The 22,367-nt window shown below is 56.3% G+C and overlaps 1 protein-coding gene across 5 annotated transcripts in view; it reads right to left on the bottom strand.

Moving 5' to 3' along the window:
- The window catches only part of ANKS6 (ankyrin repeat and sterile alpha motif domain containing 6), a 52,181-nt gene that overhangs the window by 22,342 nt on the left and 7,472 nt on the right, over nucleotides 1-22,367 (bottom strand). For 4 of the 5 annotated variants that reach the window (XR_011506325.1, XR_011506326.1, XR_011506328.1 and 1 more), the window contains exons 2-11: nucleotides 18,779-19,281; nucleotides 14,247-14,291; nucleotides 13,402-13,606; nucleotides 12,295-12,401; nucleotides 10,340-10,488; nucleotides 8,883-9,081; nucleotides 8,120-8,169; nucleotides 4,913-5,122; nucleotides 3,649-3,802; nucleotides 1,646-1,812 (exon numbers count right to left, since the gene is read on the bottom strand). Coding sequence is in view for 1 of the 5 variants with exons in the window: in XM_044779150.2 (XP_044635085.2) it covers nucleotides 1,646-1,812; nucleotides 3,649-3,802; nucleotides 4,913-5,122; nucleotides 8,120-8,169; nucleotides 8,883-9,081; nucleotides 10,340-10,488; nucleotides 12,295-12,401; nucleotides 13,402-13,606; nucleotides 14,247-14,291; nucleotides 18,779-19,281 (1,789 nt within the window). In the remaining 4 variants the exon portion in view is untranslated. The remainder of the gene's footprint in view (nucleotides 1-1,645; nucleotides 1,813-3,648; nucleotides 3,803-4,912; nucleotides 5,123-8,119; nucleotides 8,170-8,882; nucleotides 9,082-10,339; nucleotides 10,489-12,294; nucleotides 12,402-13,401; nucleotides 13,607-14,246; nucleotides 14,292-18,778; nucleotides 19,282-22,367) is intronic. The other variant, XR_011506327.1, reaches the window with a different exon arrangement.

Raw genomic sequence — 22,367 nt, 5'->3', positions numbered from 1 at the left:
AGCTTGCTGTATCCTGGTCACCCCAGCTGACGGCCAGCCACGTAAGTGGTCCCCCCAGACCACAAGAACTGCCTAGCTAAGTACAGACTAAGCTGCCAACCTACAGATTTGCAAGCTAAAGAAATGCTTTCTGTTTTAACCCACGGGGCTTTAGGGTAGAACGGAAAGCTGACATCCACGGCGGGCCTCTGGGCTCCTGGGGATCTGGGAAATGCTGGCGCCCGCCCTCCTCCCTGACTGGGCCTCCTCAGACACCCGCATGTGGGCAGCCCAGCCTGGCAAATGCCCCACCACTACAGGGCTGCTGTTCCAAGCAAAGTACAAGAACCAGATTCAAGAGGCTTGTATTCTGAATACTCATTTCTAACTCTTCCTAAGGGAGTCTTTGAAAAGCACTTCGTGTCTCCATCTGGCTGTGGCGTCTCTGACAGAAAGGCTGCCCTGCGTCCTGTGACTGGGGGCAGTGGTTTCCAGGAGGCCTGGGCTGGGCTGGCGGCAACACTCTCTGGGGGTCAGGCGGACTCCCCATTTTCTGTCCTGGGAGACCCATTCAGTTACACTGGGTGGAGCCCAGAAACCTGAATATTTAAACAGCTCCCCCAGGTTACAGCAGATGATTATGTGAAGAGTGTCAGGTGATCGTTGAACTGGGTCGTTTCCCCAGCTGATTGTTTCCCGAATGCATCTTTTAAGAAAGTCAATTTCTTTTCATCAGAATTTACTTGTCTATAGTCTAGCTATGATAGACGCATCCAAGTAAGGTAAGGGGTAATATAATTTATAACTTAGATGCCTATTTCCAACACTGGTTAAAGGAAGTTAATAATAGCTAACACACCTAATAAGATCAAAATAGAAATAGAAAATACATGACAACAGAGAAGAGCACAATGCATCAAAGCTCCAGACTAGCTGACTTACTTTAATGAGTAGCTCTGAGTTTCCCAGTAGCCAAAGCAAAAAGAGAAACATAATAATTATATCATTCTTACCATCTGATGTATCAGTGTCAATAGAGACAGCTTTTCTAGAGCTGAATTCTAAAAGGAACTTAATTATACAGATCCTACTACACAAGTAATTTTAAACAAAATGCATAATATGCTAATGTATAAAGTGAGAGAAACTTTTTCTGGAGCTATATTGTAAAAGGAACCAGTTACACAGGTCCAACTGCATAAGAGACTTTGAATGACAGAGGTGGGAAGCCAACAGTAGTTGGCTGGAAATAAAGACCCTTCCTCACACACCCACGGAAACAACCACCCCTGGAGGCTCCTCTGGGCAAAGGGCAAAGGGCGGGGGCCTGCAGGAGATCTGACTTTTCTCAGGGAAAAAGCTTAACTCACCTAGGAAGCCTGATGAAGATGGGGTCATGCCCGGAGGCAGGGTCCTCAGAGGAGGAAAAGGGCTCCACTGCTCCACTGGGGCACCAGGAACCCAGAGCCTAGGGGCTCCCTCCATTCACCAGCCCAGACGCAAGGGCCAATTCTGTTCCCGCAGAGGCGCTGTGGGGTTCCCGCCGCTGCGACTCCCAGAGGCTGACAGCGGCTCGGACCACCCCGGGGCTGCGCAGAGTAGGACCCCCAGAGCAGGGGCCCACCCACCCTGCGCCCCGGTATGCAGCCCTGGCAGGAACACGCACCTTGCCCCCGGGGCTACTGCCTGCAGGGGAGAGCGGGAGCTCGGGCGGGTTGGGGCCCGGCGCCGGCCCCACGGGACTTGACCGATGGCTGGCCTTCTGCTCCGACAGTCCAGCTGCCTTCTTCCTCTGGGCAGCGATTTGGGACAGGACACTGTCTACGCTGCCACCTGAGGGAACAGGAAGAGGCATGAGGCCAGGGGTCCGGAGCAGAGCGACGTGGGCATGGGGGACTTCGTGCCGACTTGGCTGAGCTGGACAGTGGTTTCCCAGACCCCCTCCCTGTGTGGCTCAGCATCAGGGGTGACCACGAGGGGACGATGCATGCGAACCGTGAGGCGGCCGGGACCAGCGGGTGTCACACTCCCAAGGCATCAGGGTAGAAGGCGGTGGAGGATGCGAGTGGCAGGGTCTTCCCCACCCACGGCCAGCCCTCCGCCCCCAGCAGGCACAGACCCACGCTGGCTGGCTGTCTTCCCACAGCAGCCCCTCTGCCGTGCGGCCCACCGCCTCCCCCTGCACCTCCCCGGCTTCACCCACAGCCTGTCACTAACTTCCTCCCTCCATATGCTCAGGGGCTGCTTCCCCACGGACCCCAATGCATCCCTCCCTGCGACTCCCCCAGTCTCCTGCAACCCTGCATTCTTATGAGAGAAAGGGGGGAAGCGGTAAGGTGCGGGGCTGGGGCGGGGCTGGAGGGGACCACAGACCACCGACACTCACGGAGTGTGTACCAGGCACGGCTGCCAACATTTTACACGGATAAACTGAGCCTTTCTAGAGGGCAAATTATCAAAAGCCTCAAAAACTGGCAAATTCCAGAGAACTAACGTTAAGCAAATCACTGACGAGGTGCCAAGCACAGAGGTGGGACGGCGTTACTTTAGGGGGCTGTCCACAAGGGCAAACTCGAGAACATGCCCAGTGCTCAGCAAGACGGAACCGGCAAATGAAGCCGTGACACCTCACAGGAACGGACTGCTGCTTGGTTATTAAGAGACGCTGCAGATAACTGTCGGACATGACAGGCGTTCACAGCACGATGGTGGCTCAGAGAGGAGAAAGGCCACAGCGTCTGCACGTCGGCGATGTGTGTGGCCGAGGCGGGCTCGGAAGTCAGACTGCTCGCCTTCAGGTCCCGGCTCTGCCCCTTCACAGCCCTGTGACCTTGGCCAGTCACCTCACTTTCCCAAGCCCCGGCTCCCCATCTAAAATGGAGAGGACACCCTTGCAGGCTGCTGGGGGACTGAGGGAGGGCACCCACTGAACGGGCCTGGCCTGTGCCTGACACACACCATGTGCTCAACAAGTTATTAGCCTACCTTCAGGAAATACCTAGTCCTCATGCACAAAATACTTAGCAAAGATATGTACCAAAGTGTTAACGACGAGCCCTATACCTTTTTTCAGTCTTTGCTTTTATCTGGTGTTAAAGCTTTCCCCACAAGAAGCATACAGTCCTTATGTAATGGCATAAGGCAGAGGTGTCCTTCCTGAAAAGCTAGTTTTGGTTAATCCTGGATGCCTTCGGGGAGGACTAGAAAGGATGCTGTAAGTCCAAAATAACTGTGGGGCACTCCAGTTGGAGTCCTAATTGTCACCAACTTGCTGTGTGTCCCTGGGCAAATCTCTTGCCCACTCTGAGCTTCAGTTTCCTCATCTGTTCAGTGAAGGGGCAGGATGGGAAGCTGTCTAATGTTTAACCTTCAAGGATTTCAGACACCGTGAAAACACCATGCATTTCTCCTAATCTTTTATAAAATTTCCCAAAAATAAAGCATTATAGATTTTATTTTCTCCCTCTCCAATCCCCCTTTCACCAAGAAAATGCATAAAAGACACTGTGAATTGTGAATCCACTGAAAAATCCCTTAGCCACATGAAGGAGAAAGACAGCGTGTGCCATTGTTTCTGGAACTGTCTGCAGAGCGAGCCCAGGGGGCAGTGCACACCCTGGGCCCCTAGAGATTTTCCCACCTCCCCCAAGTGCCTGCCCAGGTACCCACCGGAGCGGCTGTGCAGCTCCCCGCCGTGCCTGCTCACGCCCCCGACCCCACTGGAGCCGCCTGAGGAATGAGGCGAGTGGTTGAAGTTTCCAGAGTTGGTGGGAGAGGCGGGGCTTCTGGAGAGAGACGGAAATTTAACTGCTCTGACGGGAGCCTGCAAGAACAAGGCGGGCATCTGGGTTAGGGTTTGCTGTTCCTTCCTCTGGACACACAGAATCCCCGTGGGGAGGGACCTGGAGTGCGGCTTCCCCACCCCCAGCCGAGGCTTGCATCCACCCACACGTCCCTGCTGCCAGTGCCCAGCCTGCTAGGGGCCTCCTAAAAGCTGGGAGTTCACTTCCACCTGCAGACAGCCCGACCGTCAGCACAGGCTGAGCCCCGTGACACGGACCCCAGGGGCCACCCTGCCTTCAGCATCACCCAGCTCCTCCCATGCTGCAGACCAAGCACAGCCCCGCCCGGCCCGCTCCGAGCTCTCCAGGGCCGGGCCCTCGGTCTCCCACTGGTGATTACTCTCAAGACAGCCTGGGAGGCAGCAGCCAGCACAGGGGCCCAGCCCCACTTTATAGAGATGGACGCCCCGCGCTTCTCCAGTCACTTGGCACACGGGGGCAGGGCCGGGTCCTGAACCCCCGTCTTCACTCTGCCCATGTACTGTACCCATGGGACAGAGACAGTCGACACAGACGGAGACAGTCTCCCACAGTGAGGGATCACTTCAGTCATTACACAGACACGCAAGGGCCCCAAAATCAGAGACCACTGTGGTCGAAAGGACAGAAGTCATGCTCCTTCTGGGTGCAAGACAACACCAGTAGTACACACAGTTGCCTCCTAGTGTTTGCTCTTGGTCATGGACCTGAGGAATAATATAATGTGGAGCTTGCTTAGAAACCAAGAACCTGCTTTCTGGGCCCACCCCACCCTGCCGGGTGACCTGCAGCAAACACTCCCCCTCTCTGGGTCCCAGTTCCCTCACCTACTGCATGGAAGGTGGATTAGATGGGGTCTCCAAACTGTGTTCCGTGGAGCTCCAGGGCTCCAGAGAGAGAACGGAGAAGAGGAGTCCCCACTTTCCTTTCCTTTGTCTGTTTACTTACTAAGTTCCTCTAGGATTTCCTCAGACAAAAGGATATCACATTTAAAAGTAAATAAAAACTTCAACCCCTCTGGATTAGTGGGTGAGGCCCCCTCTGACTGCGACACCCCACGGTTTCAGTGAGCGGAGAGTGATGCGTCAGCCCGTGCCAGCCTGGCGACTTACACTGTCTGTGCTCCCGCCGCCCACGCCCACTGCGTGGCCCCTGCTGGCTCTCTGGGGCAGCATGGTCTTCATGGGGTCTGCTTTCCCGGTGTGACACGTCCGGGACCGGTCGGAGCTCCACAGCTCAAAACTGGAAGGGGGTAAGAAAGGGGGGATGACAGCCTTCAGCTTGTCGCTCGGCGGTCTGGTGAAGGGCGCTCCGTTTCGAAGCTGGAAAAGACGGGCCGTGGGTTAGACGAGCCCAGGAGGGCGCCTGGCTCGGAAGAAGACTCCAGGTTCCCTGCCTCTTGGACAACGGCACCCCACCGGGTCCCTGCCCGAGCCAGAAACCTGCGTGGAGCCCTCAGCGCGCCCCCAGGGCCGGGCCGTGCCCACGTCTGCTCTGCTCCCACTGCCAGCTGCTCCTGGCTCTCTCTGCAGCAGCACGATGAGAACGCGACGCGGCTGGAGAGAGGGCGGAGCCAGGTGGGGCCAGCATGCTGTGAGGGTGAGCATGGGAGCTGGCTGTGCAGGGGACGGCACCTGTCCCTGCAGTCAGAGGGGGCGTCGTGGAGGAGGGAGCCTGAAGGCCACTGCAAGCTGGCCCAGTGAGAACGAGGGAATGGGCAATGCAGACCAAGGGGACAGGATGGGGAAAGGCCTGGGGACCAGAGGAGCGGGACGAGTGTGCAGGACTGCAAGGAGACAGAGCTGAGGGCCTCTGGGGGGAGGGGTGCAGGGGACGGGGGGACTGGGGGGCCCAGGGGGCCCAGGCGAGCACCCTGTGAACCCGGCCAACGCTCCCTTCCCCATGCCATCACACCCTTCCTGCTCCAGCCACACCTCCCACCGCTGACATTTCTAACTGTAATTGAAATCTAAATTTTGAAAATGTGATCTGGGGTCAGTACAGAATCCACACGATGAGGACTGGAGGTTGTCAAGGAAAAGCATTCACACAGTCCACACTCACTTTAATTAAGAAAAGACAGTGAGCCCGCTGCCAGATGGCGCTCTGCGGGGAAGGGCTTCCCACGGCTAAACCCGCCTCGGGAGCCAGGCGGGCATCTCGCAAGGATGCCGCAAACGCCCACCGGCAGGCAGACTGGCTATCCTCCACCTGCCGAGGGGCGGGCGGGCGCGTTGGCGCCCCTGACAGGGCACGCGGAGGAGCGACAGGGGAGCCAAGACGGAGGGGGGCACCCAGGGCTCGCAGCGGCCTGATCTGAGCTCTCCTGAGCCCTGAACCGGCGCTGCCCTGCTGGACCTGGGCAACCTCACCCAGCCCACGGGAGGGGGCAGGGAAGGGGACCGACCCGCAATGCAGACACCACAGGGACGCCCCTCCCGGGAGAGACTGGGAACTGCTGTAAACTCTCTCTCATCAACCCAGGAATCCCGTTTCTAGGTACTTATCCCCAGGCATAAGGACATTCACCAGAGCTGTTAAAACAACAACTAGAAACCCCAAAGTCCAAACGGTCAGCGCCCCTGGCCGGTCAGACACATCTCATGACAGCATGGGGCATCACGCGGCCACGAGACGTGGTGTGGCTGCAAAGCGTTTAGGACACGGAACAGGTGGTCATGCCACACGCTCAGCACCCACGGGAAGACGGCGCCTCCCTCGCGGGCCGTCGGGAGGTCAAATGAGCGGATGCGGGCAAAGCGCTGGGAAGAGCGGCTGGTGCTTCCTGAGTGCTGCATGAGGGGCTGGCTGTTCCTACACGTAAATGGCATCATAGTCACGGACGCTGGAAGGCAGGGGGCTCCAAAGAACACGCGGCAAAGGCCAACCGTGACCGCCAGCGTGATGGGCGGTGACTCTACGTTGCTTCTTTACACTTTACTGCCTCTTCCGAAATTTCAACCACAGCACTTCTGTCTTCACACTGAAAGTCACTGTTGCTGCTTAACGACGTGATCAAACGTTGGGCGGGACAAGCACCCGCAGTCGCAGTCGGGGTACAGAGACGCCGGCCAGTCCCACCTGGGCCCGGCAGGGCGGGGGCAGAGAGGGCGGAGCCGGCTCGGCACACTCGGCTCCACGTGTCCTGTGGCACCTGAGGCCCCTCCAGAAGCGCCTCTGCCCCTTCTCCTCTCCAATGCTGCCCTCTCCTGGCCAGCCTCCAGATCAGGGTCTTAGAGCTAAACGGACTGGAGTCCAGCCCCAACCAGGAGGCTCAGTTCAGAGAAGAGCAGAGGAAGCCCAGAGACGTGAGGTAAGATGTCCAAAGTCACACAGCAGATAACCGAGAGCTCATTCTGGGCTGGGCAATACGCTAACAACTTCCTTGGGAAGTTCTTATTTAAAATCGTTCCTGGGGATGATTTTATTAACGAACCACAGCTGTGAGGGAGAGCGTCCCCGACGTCAGAGATTGCTAGCTGTTCCCAGTATCCACCTTCCACATCTTCCTTGGCAGACACCCCTGATGTTTAGATGGGCACGAAACCACCTTGAACAAAGACTTCATTTCCCAGCCTCCTTTGCAGCGTGACAGGCTCACGTGACTAAACTCTGGCTGATTTGATGCAAGCAGGAGTGCCGTGTGAATTCTCAGAAAACTTCTTTAAAGACATGTGGCACATGCCCACAGCCACCTTTTCTCCCCTCATTTTTCCTGCTGGCTAGAATGAGGCAGTAATGGCCAGAGCTCTAGCAGCCATCTTGTACCAAGAGGTGACCTTGGTAATAAAAGCCATGCATTGGAGACCAACAGGTAGAAGGGACCTTGGTCCCTAGTTCCATGAAACGACATACCAATCCCGAACTCTACTTGAGAGAAATAAGCCACTGTCTTATTTATGCCACTGTTATTTGGGAACTTCTGGTACCCATAGATGAACCTAATCCTGATACACCTATAGTTTATAGATGAGGAAACTGAGGCCTCTCAGGCTGGAAAGAGAACCCTCCCCCGTGAGTCCTCTCCCCCGGCTCTCCATAACCCAAACGAAGGGTCCAGTGTCACCCATCAAGTCCTGCTCCTCCAACGCCCCGTCGTCAGTGCTGACTCCCTGCCAGCACTGAGCACCTGCGCAGCCTCCCCCGTGGGTTAGGGCGGGATCGTCCCGCTCCTCGGTGCCGGAGCTGTACCCTGTTACAGCGTCGACATCACCCCACCTGTGAGCACCACAGAGAGAGACGAACGTCCACCCTCCTCGTAAACCCATCGCCTACCGACCGGCGGGGACTGAGGCGCTTTCCAAAGGGCCCTCACTCACCATGGTTGTCAGCAGCACATCCTCCTTCTCTCCTCTCGTGCTCCCGGGACCTGAGGGACAAATGAAGTTTCCTGAAACGACCCCCACCATGAGCTCCTGGCAGGGGGATGAGAGATGAGGCGGCCTCCATCCTGGAGAACCAACTCCCCCGGGTGATTAAATATTTAACAATAACTGGTAGTCAATATCTGAAGAGAAGGAAAGCATCTAAAAGGAATCTCAGAGCGCGTGCTCAGCTTTCCCATAAACCACTGTCATGCCGGGTCAGACCGCAGTGACCCGGCTCGACAGTCTGTCTCGGACAGCGGTGCTGAGGTGCCAGTCTGGGTGCACGCAGTCTGCCTGTCAGAAGGACCTGATCTAATTAATCCCAGTCAGTGTGGCGACCTCCTTCAGCGCCCTGGCAAAATCATCCAACTGTTGAATACCTCCAACGGTGGGGAGCTCACCACCCTTTCTCCCAGGTAACTCATTCTATTTCGAACACTGTCAGAGCCAGAGACCAGCCACCCTTGACAGCAAAGGCAAGAGGGAGGAGGTCCCTCAGCAGGGCCAATGGGACAGGAACCTGGGGCCTTAGACACTAGCTTCCCTGTTCATCATGCTGACAGAATTTGTGTCCCTGTCAGACCAGCCACCCTGCTCAAGTGTCACATTCCAACATCACTTTGCCTCTGTCATCAGCCCAGGAGGGAGGACAGAGGGCAGAGGACTTGCGTTTGACCATTCTGGAAATTCTACCACACATGCAGCTTTTTCTTACCATTGTCTTTCATTGTGGGGGCCACATCGGGGAGCCCAGAGCGGCTTGTCTTGTCCTGGGGGGCCGCCCTCATTGTGGAGTCCAGCGCTGGCTCCGGCTCGTCACAGAAGGGCAACGGCTGGTTGCTGGACAGCCCACGAGGCAGGGTCTGCATGAGTTTGAGCTTCCGGAATCGATTGGACATCCGGTTCCACCAGGACTGCAAGAGAATGCAGAGCAGAGGTCACGCCCTGGGAACACCTAGCCCCAGATAGTGACTGCACTTCACACGTGCTTCCCCACCCCCTTCTGGGCCCATAGCAGGCATTACCAATCGACCATAGCACATCTTCCCAAAAAGCCACGGTTCTCTCTAGGTCCTTCCCAACCGGCCCTTAGGGGCCATTTCCAACAGGCTGGAGGTGGCAGAGAGCCCTGTTTGCCACTTCTCGTCTAATCAACAGCCTCACTGTACACACTGCGAAACCGAGACCGAGATAGGGTGCCAACTCACTCCAGGTCCTACAGTGAGTCAGGGACAGACAGGTGGACACAGAAGCAATGCCAAACACCTTAACATCCGTCACTGCATGACCTCTTTCCCCCTGTGCCAGTGATGTGAGGGGTGTCAGGGTGTCCACGCCAGGGCCTGGGCCCTCTGCTCCTGTAGCTGACGCCTCCTTGCCTGGGGCGAGGACAGGGGCCACCCAGGGTGTCCTCATAACCCCAGTCAGCTCGGAGGGAGGCTGGGAGGGTCCGGCCCATGGAGACGGCAGGGCAGAGAGGGTGAAGGGACCTATGCAAACATGGCGAGGAAGACCCGGGGGCTCAAGGGGGATACAAACACGAAAGGAACGCCAAGCCCACAGGTGGGAGAAGGTGCTGGAACCCCACACTGGATGGGGGAAAAATAAGTTTGATTTCAACCAAGTAGAGCAGGATGGGAGGGTGAAAAATTAAAATACTTGGCTTGAGTTAGAAATGAGCACCTGGAGCTGGGTTTGGGGGTTTGGGGAAGAGGCCGACGGGGGCCTGTGGGCCACACAGAGATCCCAGAATGGCACCATCAGCAGACATTCCACATACTAAAGCAGAGGCTGCAGACGGCCTGAGGAGAGGTATTTGATTTGGCCAGCTCAGTACTACATCATGCAGAACTTTACAAAATTCCCTACATTTATAAATTGAGTTTCCACATCAAAATCTGGATTTCCAGTTTCTTCTGGAAAAAAATGGGAAGATCTGGGCAACGCAGACCCGTATTCTGGCAAAGCAGCCACTGCTGCCACCAAGTGGTTACGATCACCCCGGTTTTCCCTGGTCCTCACCACTCCCTACTGCCCACCTCCAGCCTACCTCTCACCCCTGCTGGGCCCCCTACCCCAGCCGAAACCAGCCCTGGGTTAACAGGCCATGGTGGGCATCCCTGCCCCACTGATCCAGCTCTCCGACGCCCTTCAAGACAGGAAAAGGCAAACCTTGAGCCCGCCTTTGTCATCGGGTAGCACAGGGACAGTCCAGGGCTGCCGCACCCTCAAGTGGGGTGGGGGTGGTGGGTGGCCCGGCCGGCCTTTGTCTTTATTCACCTGCATGCAGACAGACGCCAGCAGTCGAACAAGTTCCGTGTCTACGGGTACAAAAGGCAGCGTTTTACCCACAAATATGTCTGTCGAGCCAAGGGGCGGGGGCCCAAGATGACCCCCATCAGCCTTAGAATGTGGCCTGCAGCCCCACGTCCATGTTCCTCCAGGGTCAGGCGCCTGCCTCTCCACCTGATCTTTGGAAGGTGGCAAACAGGCCAGCACGGCTTGAGCCGCTTCACCGGAGAGAAAAGCCAGAGGGCCTCGCCCCAAAGGAAGGCAGGGGCTGGTGTGCTTAAAAAGCACAGGCTCTGCGGCCAGACAGCAGAGGTTCAAACACTGCCTCCGCCCCTCCAGGGCTGCGCAACTGCGGGTGAATTAAGCAACTTCTCTGTGCCTCTGTAAAATGGGGGGGACATTAGCACACACTACATAAAGGTCTCGGGAGGATCAAGAAAATTCCTGGCATTCGATAAGTGCTTAAGAAAGGTTAAGTATTATTAATTATTATCAAACTATTTTTAAAAGGCTATAAAAAAAGATTGAGAAGAAACTACTACAACCTATTAAGAGCGCTTTTCTCTAAACAACTGTTTCTTTTTTTCTCTCCCAGCGTTCCATAATAAGCATGTTTCTTCAAAAATTTCTGGCAAAATCTTCATTTAAAAGCCCACTAGGAAAAAAAAAATCCACTGTGGGTAGATGGTTCTACTGGGAAAAGGAAGGGAGGACATGGGCGGGGAGTGAGAGAGAAGAGACATATGGAAAGAGACAAGTGTGTCAGAGAAAAGCGTGTGCGACGCAGCCCGGGGCCGTGGGGGACTCTGATTCTGGACACCATGACCTCTTGACACGCGAGCACAGCCCCCATAGGCAGAGTGAGAGCACTGGACCTGGGCGGAGGCCCCCACTCTCCAGCTGGGGCCAGTCGTGTCCCTGGTCTCGGTCACCCCGCCCCCGGCATGAGAGGATGTAAAGCTGCTTCCCCCGGCACACACTGCAAGGATGGGGTGGAACCAAGCGTGTGTCTGTGGCATCTGTGACGTGTGGGCCTGCAGTGGGGAGGGGTGGCGAGGGTGACACTGCCGGCAACAAAGGGCGCCCGGCCTGCCACCCGCCCTAGCTACAGGCGGCAGCAGCAGTAACCCTACTTGGATCGCGGAGGTGGGGGTTCTCTCCCCAGGCAGCAGGCTGGTATGCGGCTCAGGGCTCAAAGCTTGGGGCTCAGGAGGGCCTCCCAGCTTCTCCCTCTCTGGGCTGAAACTCTGGGGTAGTAGGAGAGACGAGAGACAGAGAGGCTCTGCCCCTTGAGTTGGCTATTTGGAAGCCCCAGGTCCCAGATGAGGGCCTGTCACAGTCGGGGCAGGTCTGAGGGGGGCAGCAGGTGCCAGCTGGGGACCAAGAGAGGTAGGCCAGTAACAGCGACAGTCCCGGCACGGTGCCCTCGAGCCAGTGACCTCCACCCACACAATGAAGCCGAGGGGCATGCTCCACCTCTGATTCTGCTCGTCGGATGGCCCCTGCAGTTTCCTTTGGAGCCACCCGGAGTTCCTGGCTGCAAAGCGCAGCCACCGTTCTAGGATTTGCATGGACTGCCAAGGCAGACCCACGCCCTGCTGCCCTTCCCCCTGGGAGGCCCAGCAGGCTGGCACTGGGAGAGGCCGCAGGGACTACCTGGTCTCAGCTCAGCCCCCTAGGAAGGGAGCGACTTGCCTAAGGCCACACGGCGAGCTCGTGGGGCTTGAGAGCGGCCTCCCCCAGGAATGAGGAAGTGCTTAAGACGCAGGTGAGCATCTCAATCCCAGCCAGAGAAAGGCTGGAGGGCTTAAAACTCTTTTCCTGAAACAACCCACCAGGATCACTCAGCAGCATCACTAGGTCAAAGGCCGTGTACCCGTTTTTTGCACGAAGAGTGACATCAGCTCCCTGGTTTAGCAGGTATTTGACAATTTCCTTATTCCTGGGGAAGAAAGAAAAAGCCAGAGTTAAACCCACTGGAAGTGAAGGCGTGGCTTTGCTTCTGGGCAACAAGCCTGTGACTACATGCAGCGCCTGTCTCCAAGCGTGGGACTGCAGACCTCTCAGCTCCTCGTTCCCCACCCCTTGGGCAGGCCAGCTGCTCATGATGGAAATCAAAGCCTCGTGGAACCTTCTAGAACAGATGAAAACCAAAGGCTCTGCCCAAAAACTACTGTCCGCCACGACCACACACAGACCCCACTCCCCCGCACCCAAATCAGGACCCCTGCATGTCAAACAGGAAGCCTTGAGAGGGCCAAGCTGGCTGACGCAGAAGTCTGAGGCCCGTCAGACAAGAACACAAAGTGCTCGCGGTGACGCAGGCAGGTGCTAGGATCAGCTGAAACAGGGCAGGGGAGGAGCCCCCAGCCCGGAACCAGACCACTCAGCAGCCCCAAGACTGCGCACAGACCCTGCCTCACAGCCAGCTGACCCAGGAGGCCTCCAGGAGGATGACGGGGTGACAAGGGGTTCAGACGCACCAGTCAACACCGACGCCTATTCAAGAGGAGAGGCTCGGGCCAGTCAGCCCCGGACGTCTCCAGGGAGCCAACGGGATGAATGGCCAACGTGCATTCCCAATAGGGGCACCTTAGGGCGGCCACTCAACATCAGCGTGAAAACTCCAAGTGAACCAATCACTCTGTTCGATTGAAATCAACCTACAGAAACTTATCTCTCTGCTTGAATCGTTCCTGGTGCATGGTTTTCACGGCCACTGGTGACACTCTGAGATGAGGTCGGGGACATCTGGGCATAGGAGGGTGGGAATGCAGGACGGAACAAGCCTGCGCTGCTTTAGTCTTTTCTGTGTGCCTCAATGTCTCCACGACCCTGGGGATTATCTGCAGCATCTCAGGACCAGACAGCCCCATCAAGGACCCCAGCTCGGCCTGAGCACCCTATCAGCCTGACCGCTGAGGGGCGCAGCTGGCACTGACCCGTGGTAGGTGGCCTGCATGAGGGCCGTCCAGCCGTGCGCGCTGTCCTGCTTGTCGACATCGGCACGCCTCTCCACCAGCAGCTGCACCAGAGGCAGCTGTCCCATGACGGCGGCCAGCATCAGGGGTGTTGCCCCGTCCCCGTTGACCAGGTTCACGTGTGTGGGGTCTTCGTCGGCAATCTCTTTGACCAGCTGGAAGTTTCCTGCAAACAGAAGCAGGGGTCCTGATGATCCACAAGCCTGCCACTCAGCTAATTCCAGTAGGTTTGTTTAACCAACACTAGCTGAGCCGGCCTCTACACTGGGCTACCAGGCATCACAGGGGCGACAAAGCTGAGTTAGGGGTAGCCCCCATGTCAAATCCCTCAGTCTTTGAGGGACAGAGAGGAACATAAAGATGGCTTTACTAAAAGAGAGAAGTGTTGGTATCTTAGGAAACGAGATAAAGGAGACAGGGGAAGGGCAAGGCACCTGCAGAAGGAGGGATCAGGGAGGGCTTCCTGGAGGCAGGGTCTATACCAGGAGAGGAAATTTTAAGCTAAATAGCCCTTCATCACAAAGAGCCTGGAGTGGGTAGGTGGGCAGCCAGGCATTCAGAGGTGGGGAAAAGGCAGGATAAGCCATGGGGTCTGGCGGGAAATGGGGAGGGAGCGTGGGAGGGTGGTCTGGAATCTGTGTAAAACACCAGCCCCCAAGCTCTGAACCTCCCAAGTCAGAAAACAACAACGTGCCCGTTCCTTCCTCCAGCGCTCTGGGTGGCCTCGAAGGGGACTACGAATACTGGGCAGGGAGAAGGTGGCACTGAATTCTTAGCTATCCAGAAAGATTTTTCAAAGCGCTTACCCATTTTCAATGCATGGAAAATATCAGGTCGCCTTTTCTCCTCATCTGGGTAAACAAAGATGTCCAAAGTTAAGCACAGAAAGGTTGACTATGACAGAAAAGTCACAAGGGTGCAACAACACAGCACAGCTTAAAAAACGGCCTACTTTTCAAAAGCAACCGAGCCCGAGACCTACGTGATGCACGAATCTGCAGCCCTCTGGAAGGCTCACGATCAGAGTCCAGAAACGCCTCACAGACAGATCTGGGGAGGCCACTCGGCCAAGGAAACAGGCGCCAGCAGACCACTTCCTGGTCCCAGGCTCACAAAGTAAGCATTTTTAGCCATTCCAAACTTTGGGATGTCCTTTCTTAGACGTGATAAAAAAGCATAGTCTTGGAAAAACCTGAGTTCCTATGACGATTTAAGAAAGAATCAATGATTCTTTTCTCCTAAAAACTAAACTAAATGGGCAAGCATGAGATAAATGCAGAGCAGAGACACTGCGCAGCCGAGCCCAGAGGGAGGTCACGGCATGGGTGCCACAAGAGCCCCATTTTTTTTCCTTTCCTTCCCAGTAAGAAGCAATCTGAGCAGGACCCTGAGTCACCCCTGCCCCAGACCCACAGACCCACTCCCTGCAGGCGGCTGCCCACCTCACGTCTTCATGCTGTCCCTGTAGCCTAGCCCCCTGGCTGGTGCAGGACTCCCACCCATCCCCAAAGCCAGGCCTCGCTGCACCCCTCCATGCTAGCCCCTCCCTCACCTGCCCACCCATCACCCTCCTCCAAGCTTAGGCTAGTGGGGACCCCACTCCTGTTGGAAAGTAGGCATCCTCGTGACCAGTCCCCTGGCTAGCGGTCGAACGCGGGAAGTCTGCAGCCTTTGACTAACTCCGGGATGGAGCAGCTGCGAGAGGCAACCTGTGGCTCTGGGCTGAATCTCTGGTCCAGATTGGGCCCTCGGGGGGCTGGGAGGAAACTGCCATGTGGCACAAGGAGCATTGAGTCTGGAGCCGGCACACAGGATGCGTGCACCTGTCTAGAGCGATCTGTCTCCTCACCGCTGGAATGGGGATAACGTGCTAATGCGGGGACCACGTGGAGGTTGCAGGGATCAGGAACATGGATGAAAATATGCTTCAGAATGGTCAGGCCCTATCCAGAGAGCAACTGTTACCGTTCCTCATGACCAGCACTCACCCCAGCAAGCGTAACTTTAAAGGGCCAACTGACATGGAACCAAATGTCTGATTTTGCCTGTGAAATACCATTAAGAAACGACCCTGCATCTTAGCTTTAATAAATATGCCATGTTCCTTTAACTGTTTAAAAGTTTACTTTGCTGTGGGCCGAGGCCTTCTCATGCCAAGACCCTTTGACAGCAGAGAGTGTCACCAGGCCTTCGTGCTGGTTGCTAAGCAACCATCTGGTACAAATGAATCCCTGAGTGTCCAGTGTGACCCCAGGAGGCTGGGGCAGCTGTCCCCTGACGCCAGGTGGCCCTGGGCTGGTCCCTTCCTCACTTTGGGCTCCAATTTTTGCATCACTATCAGAGCAGCTCTGGGGACCTGGCTCCAGCCCAAGAACACCCACGGTGGGGGTGGGGAGGGTATCACAATGACAGTTCCAGCCCCAGGGTCCCCTGTCCTGCAGCTAACGTGAGGGAAAGATCTGGGGGGCTCCAAGGCCCCGGTGGGGAGGATTTTCCGGCATCTCACGGAAAGAGCTGGGGGCTAGTATTACTTACTTAATAACCTGTCATTATTTATACCATGTCCTCTGCCCTCGCTGCTGTCCCACCTGAAGGTTCTTCCCTGAGGACCCGCATGGTGCACTCCCTCAGCTCCTCAGGGAGGCCACCAGCTGGCCCGTTTCACATGGCAGCTGCATGGCCCACCTCGGCCACTCCCAAACCCTCTACCTAGCCCTTGTCTGTCTTCTCTCCCAGCACGTGGCACCCACCGGGCTATGTAACTTAGCTTATTTGCTGGGCTCCTCCCAGTTGGCTGCAAGGTCCTCCAGGGCAAGGACCGGGGCTTGTTCCTGGTCGATTCCCAGGTGCCAAGAAGGGTGCCTGGTACAGAGCAGACACCCCACAAATATTTGCAGAATGACTGAATGAACGAATGGTCAATAAAAACAAGTAACAGCTTCTGTGTACCGAGCGCTGTCTGCACGCCAGGCGCCGGGACACACGCCTTACAGGCATCCTTTGACTGTCACTCACAGAACCTCACAAGGCAAGTGCACTGACTACGACTGAAGGAGGACACTGAGATCCTGAAAGGACAACGAACGTGCCCAAGGCCGCCCAGCCACAAAGTGGGAGCACAGAGCCTCAAACCTGGGTCCGGCCGACGGGGAGCCTACACCCGCAACCACACCCCGATCCCACCAAAGAAGACAACAGTAACAATAACGTGGCAACAGTGGCCGCCGCCATCTGTCTCGTGCTCCCTGGGCCAGGGTGGCCTCACTTAATCCTCACAGCAGCCCTGGGAGGGGGTGTTCCTGCCGTCCCCAACTAGGGACGGCGAAACGAAGCTTGGTGAATTCAGGCAGTTGGTCCAAGGCCCCTCGGGGGGCACAGGCAGAGCCAGGGTTGATCCAAGCAGACGGTGACCTTGGGCACATTCCCATGTGTCTGAGACTCTGCTGGAAACAGGAAATCACCTCCCCAGGATGCCAGCAAGATCCCTACTGAGGCCTGTGGGGAGCTAAGCGCCAAGACCACAAGCTGAGGGCAAGCTGAGGGACGGAAGGACAAGCCCCAGAAGAGGCACGGCCTGGAGCTCACAGCGGGCTCACGTTCTGGACCGTCCACTCGCAGCACCGGGACCTCGAGCAAGTTACTCTCCCTGCCAGCCTGACCTCCCCTGCCCACGCCACAGTGAACAGAGAGCCAGCAGGGTGAGACTCTGCGTGGAGGGTGTGCTGCGCACGGCAGGGACGTGAGGGGGCTGTCCCCGTCCCAACCTCAGCTACAGAAACAAACGTACCAACATCACGTTTAAAGGAGGCCCACAGCCTGTGTCGGGGAAAAAACCCTATTTGAGGAGACCGGAGCCTTCATTTCTAACTGCACCACCACATTCGGGGCCAGGGGCCTCATGCACCCGAGGCCACCTTGCTTTCTGCTCACGATCACCGGGTAGTCGTCATCATAACCCCATTTTACAGACGAGGCAAAGGAAGGCTCAGAAGAGCTCCGTGCTTGCGCAGCTCTCAAAGGCCTTGCCAGCGCTCGAACCGGGCGGCACCACGTCCCCGGGCTCTGCCCGCGGGATGCCTCACCTGCTGGGTGTCACTCACTCAGCTTCTCCCAGGTGTGCGACCTGTGCCCAGCTTCTGTCCCTCTCTGGGCCTCAGTGTCCCAATCTGCACAAGCTAAGAGGTCTCCTGGCTTCAGATAGGTTTTCCTGAACTTTGCTCCTTTTTCCTCTCTGTGTAGGTGTCCTCTTTATTTTTGCCATCTCTCTGTCATTACAGGGTCTTTAAACATGCTTACTTCAGAGTTGTTCTGATTGGCTGATGTATTTCTAAGAAGCTCTTCCCAAATTTGCAGCTTCTTTTGATGGGTGGGATGACTGCATCCTCTCTGGATGCTGCCGAACTTCTCCACACTTTCAGGTCTCTTTCGCCCTCTGTCTGAAGGCCTTTCTTCCTGATTTGTACCTTTCCGCCCCAGCAGCTCATGACAGCAGCCTGTCATGACGGCCACGGCTGCCTCAGTCACGTCACTGGAGTCAGACCCGTCAGAGAAAGAGGGACCCGAGGCCGTGGATGACACGCATTGCACGGGCCTACCGCACAGGATGGACTAGGGGCTTTGAAAGGCAGCAAGTCCTGTGGCAGGTTTGCTAAGGATTGTCCAGACAGCCCTTTGAATGCCAGAAAGATGGCAAAAAGGAAAAAGAAACAGGACACACGAATAGGAGTTGAAAAAAGAGAAACTCAAAAGTGGGCTGCATGTATTGTGAAACAATCTTTGGGGACTGACCGCGGGTGGTCAGGCACACCGTCCTGGAGCAGGGGTTGGCAGACTACGGTCCTGCCTGTTCCTGTAATTACGGTTTTTATGGCTTTACTGCAACATAGCCATGCCCACTCATTTACATATCACCTACGGCTGCTTTCACTCTAGCAGAACTGACTGAGTGGTTACACCAGAGCCGGTAAGGCCCACAAAGTCTAAAATATTTATTATCTGGATCTTTACGGAAAAAGCTTGCTGACCCCTGTTCTGGAAGGAGCGCAGGACCACCTGCGTCAGGCTGCCCCGGCTAGGGAGGGGCCTCGCTATGTGGCTTCCCAGGCTCTGCCTGGAGCTACCAGATCTCTCCCTGGAGGGTGGGCCAGGAGCCCTGCACGTAACGGCATTGCCCACCGACTCCTACGCTCGGCACATCTAGGTCCCACCGTTCTGCAGGCTGGACTCTGACTTCTGCGTGCCCTTCTGGTCGGGCGATCCTCGGCTTCAGCCATTTAAACAGTGTGGGTCCTCTGTGAGTTAGCCACGGTGGGGGCTAGGGGAGGAGGGGCAGCCTGACCTGTCTTGGGCCTGACAGTGGTCAGTGGGTCCAGGTAATCTGCAAGGTCCCTGTGCTTGCGGTCCAGTGCGACCTCAAAGGCAGTCTTCTCCAGCACGCTGAGGTGGTCAGGGTTGGCCCCCTTCTCCACCAGCTGCTGGGCCATGCCGAGCCTCCCAGTGAGCGCTGCCAACATCAGCGGGCTCCAGCCCACGGTCCGGGCCGCGTGGCTGGGGTCTGCACCCCACTCCATCAGCAGACGCACCACGGCCTCATGCCCGTGCTGGATGGCAGCCATCAGGGCCGTGATGTCCAGCCGCTCGTCCCTGCTGTCCCCAGCCCCTGGCTGCTCGCTTGAGGGGTTGTGATGGTCCACGAAGGCACCGGCTTCCAGGAGCAACTTCACCACGCCCAGGTGGCCGCCCCGAGAGGCCACCGTGAGCACGCTGGCCCCCAGCCGGTTCTGGGCATTGACATCAGCCCCGTGATCCAAAAGGAGGTGTGCCACGCTCACGTGCCCAAACCTGCCAGGAAGATGGAGAATTAGTGACACTACACACGGAGCACTGATAAGAAGACAGTGTACGCAATCCTCGTTTGTCATTAATTATTAAAGTCCTAGAAGCTGCTTAGAGTAAAAGGCCTTCTGCTGCTGCCAGGCACTGTGTTGGCCCTGCATATACACCACCACAAAGGTGAGCACTGTCCTGTCTGGGTTCGAATCCCGCTCTGCCATCCACTAACTGCATGACCTTGAGAGAGAACTTCAGCTTCTTTGTGCCTTCATTTCCTCCTCTGTAAAATGGGCTTATAATTGTATCTACTTCAAGGGAATGCTGAGGATTAAATGAGTCAACACACATAAATATATAATAAAGATGCAATACACATAAAGCATCTAGAACAGCGCTTGATGGAAGGAAGCACCACATACATTAGCTTTATCATCGTAATCATTTTACATTATGCAACGTGCAAGGTCACCCAGTCGGAAGGGCCGGCGTCAGGGTCAGAACCCAGGCCTGTCTGAATCCTGCCGCCCTTGCTTCCTCCCCTACACCGCCCGCCTCCTGCGTCTCAGAGGCTCACTCTATTCTGCTTTACAGCCTGGTAATCTCTCTACCTCTGCTCTGACCTCCCCATGGGCAGGGCCCTGTCTGACTCACACCCACCCTTCCCCTCCCCAAATGTACACACGAAGAAAGTCCTTAGGGAGGAGACAGCAGCAGACCCCTTGCCAAGAGGTGTGGTGGGGCTGTGGTCAGCAGAGATGGGCCTGGGCACCTCGAGTTGGCGGCCTGCTGCCACCTGCTGGCAGGAATGTCCGAAGCCGGACCTGAGCACTGGGCCTGGGCCAGACCCCCCTCAGTGAGGCTGGGAGGACGGCCCTGCAGGGACACTGGGGAGAGAGACCTGCGCCCACCAAGTCTCTGACACCAGGAAGAGGAAAAGAGACGCCTCTTCCTGGCAGAATCTCCTCCTCCTTTTGCCGCCAGAGGGCAGAAATGTCCTGTTTTGCAGCATTTTTTGGGCTCAGAGCTGGAAAGGGCCTTGGACTAACAAGGAAAGAATGACAAGAGGGGCTGGCCGCGCGGCGCCAGGTCTCACGAGACCATAAGCCTCTGTGGGCAGCTTTCTGACCCTCTTGCGTGCTCCTCTCCTCCTGGAGCTGGGTTCTGTACCTCATCGGAAGCCCAGGGCCTCCTCGATCCCTGAGGAGGCACGGCCAAGGCTGAACTCCGGGCTGAACTGATGAATACCTTCTGGGACGTGACCCTTAACAGCCCCGGGTCAGCTCAGCCTACGCAGCGCAGCCGGCAGAGGGAGAGCCCGGTGAACTGGCTCCCCCAGCTGCAGGGGGACTGGGCCTGTCCCCACTCTTCTCCGGAGCAGAGAGAGCACAGGTCAAGCTGAAATAAACACACACGCAGAAAGCTGCCACCCCGCCCAGTCGCCCTGTCCAGAGCTGCTCCTTCCTGCCCATCCTCCACGAGGATAGTCCCAAAAGCGAAAATGGTATTGCCAAACCCTAAAGCTGATGGCCACGCCCCAGCATCCCACTGCCTGAGGGAGGCCTGCTGACTTTGTCGATCTCACTTCCTCCCACTCCGCACCCTCCGGCACAGCCACCTGCCTGCACTCATCAGCTGTACTCCTCCACATCTGTGCCTCCCGCCTCTCTGACCAAGGACTCTCCTGCCCTCACCTACTCAGCACGCCCTTTCTGCTGCTTCGGGATTCAGCTCGGATCTCACCTCCTTTGAGCAGCTTCCCGACCACCCCCTCACTAGTTCAGGCACCCCTCATGGGAGCACCCGCAATTCCCTGTGCTCACCCCTACTGGCACACCTGAGCCCTCCTGTAATCGTGTCTCCCCGTCAGACTGGGCACTCTCCAAGGACAGGGCTGGGGGCTGACCCACAGTGGAGCTCCGTCAACCTTGCCACATGAGTGAGTGAACCAATGACTGGCATAACCACACAGGGGATGGTCCAGAGACGGGCCGTGGAAACGGCTGAAGAACTGGCGCAACATGCCACAACCCGAAGAACCCACAACTAAAATATACAACTATGTACCGGGGAGGGGGGACTCGGGGAGAAAAAGCAGAAAAAAAAAAAAGACTGGCAACAGTTGTTAGCTCAGGTGCCAATCTCAGGGAAAAAAAAAAAAAGAACTGGTGTATCCCCCACTGGAGCAGAGAATTTTAAAAGATTACAGCCTCTACTTGTCAAGCATGAGGTAAAATCTAGTATAATTCCTAAGAGCAGATTACAAGGTACTGCCACATTTTTATCTCATTTGATCTTAATAAACTCTGAGATAAACTGATGATGCCCATTTCACAGATGAGCAAACTGAAGATTAAATAGAAGAGGACAATCCAGACTCTCTCGATGTGAATGTGACGGGGGCAAACCCGAGCCTAGACCCCAAAACCCCGAACCCCAGCTCTTGCAGTCGAACAGATTCTTGCAGAGGAAGGACTGCATTTGAGCAGAAATGCTGACAACTGGAATGCCTTCTGAACTCACGGGTGGCCGGAGGTCACTCAATTAGGTTGAAATATAAAGGGGCTCCAGGAAGGCTGAGAGCACGGTACAGACGCTCCGCTTCTAGCAGGTACTTGCTGAGGACCGGGAAGGTGCGGCTGTCTCAGCAGCTGCTACTATTACCAGTTAATTTCAGCAATTAACACTTGTGTTTAAAGACCTGGCCCACACTCCCACCACTCAAAGCTCTGCCACACTGGCCGGGGAAATGTAGGGCAGGAGAAGGAAAGCAGAGAGGTCACAGGTGAGGTCAGAGATAAGCACACACCACGCAACCTGTCCCTTGAGCATTGGGCAGACTCGGTGAGTAGCTTCCTTGTAGCCAACACCAAGAGGAAAACGGTCAGTGACAGGATTCACAGCTGAGAGCAGAGGCTGGGAGCACAGGCTCTGGAGCCACCTGCCTGGGTGTGACTTTGACTCTGTCACTTACTAGCTGTGTGGCCTGGGGCAAGTTACTTAACTTCTCTGAGCCTCAATTCCTCATCTGTAAAATGGGGATGACAATACTACCTACTTCCTAAGGTTTTGTGCGGACAGATTGAGTTAACTCATTT

This window comes from Equus asinus, chromosome 10 (genome assembly GCF_041296235.1).
Source record: "Equus asinus isolate D_3611 breed Donkey chromosome 10, EquAss-T2T_v2, whole genome shotgun sequence".
In the NCBI taxonomy this organism is placed as follows: Eukaryota; Metazoa; Chordata; class Mammalia; order Perissodactyla; family Equidae; genus Equus; species Equus asinus.
Note: the sequence above shows the minus strand (reverse complement) of the source record. Positions and strands in the feature narration are given on the sequence as shown.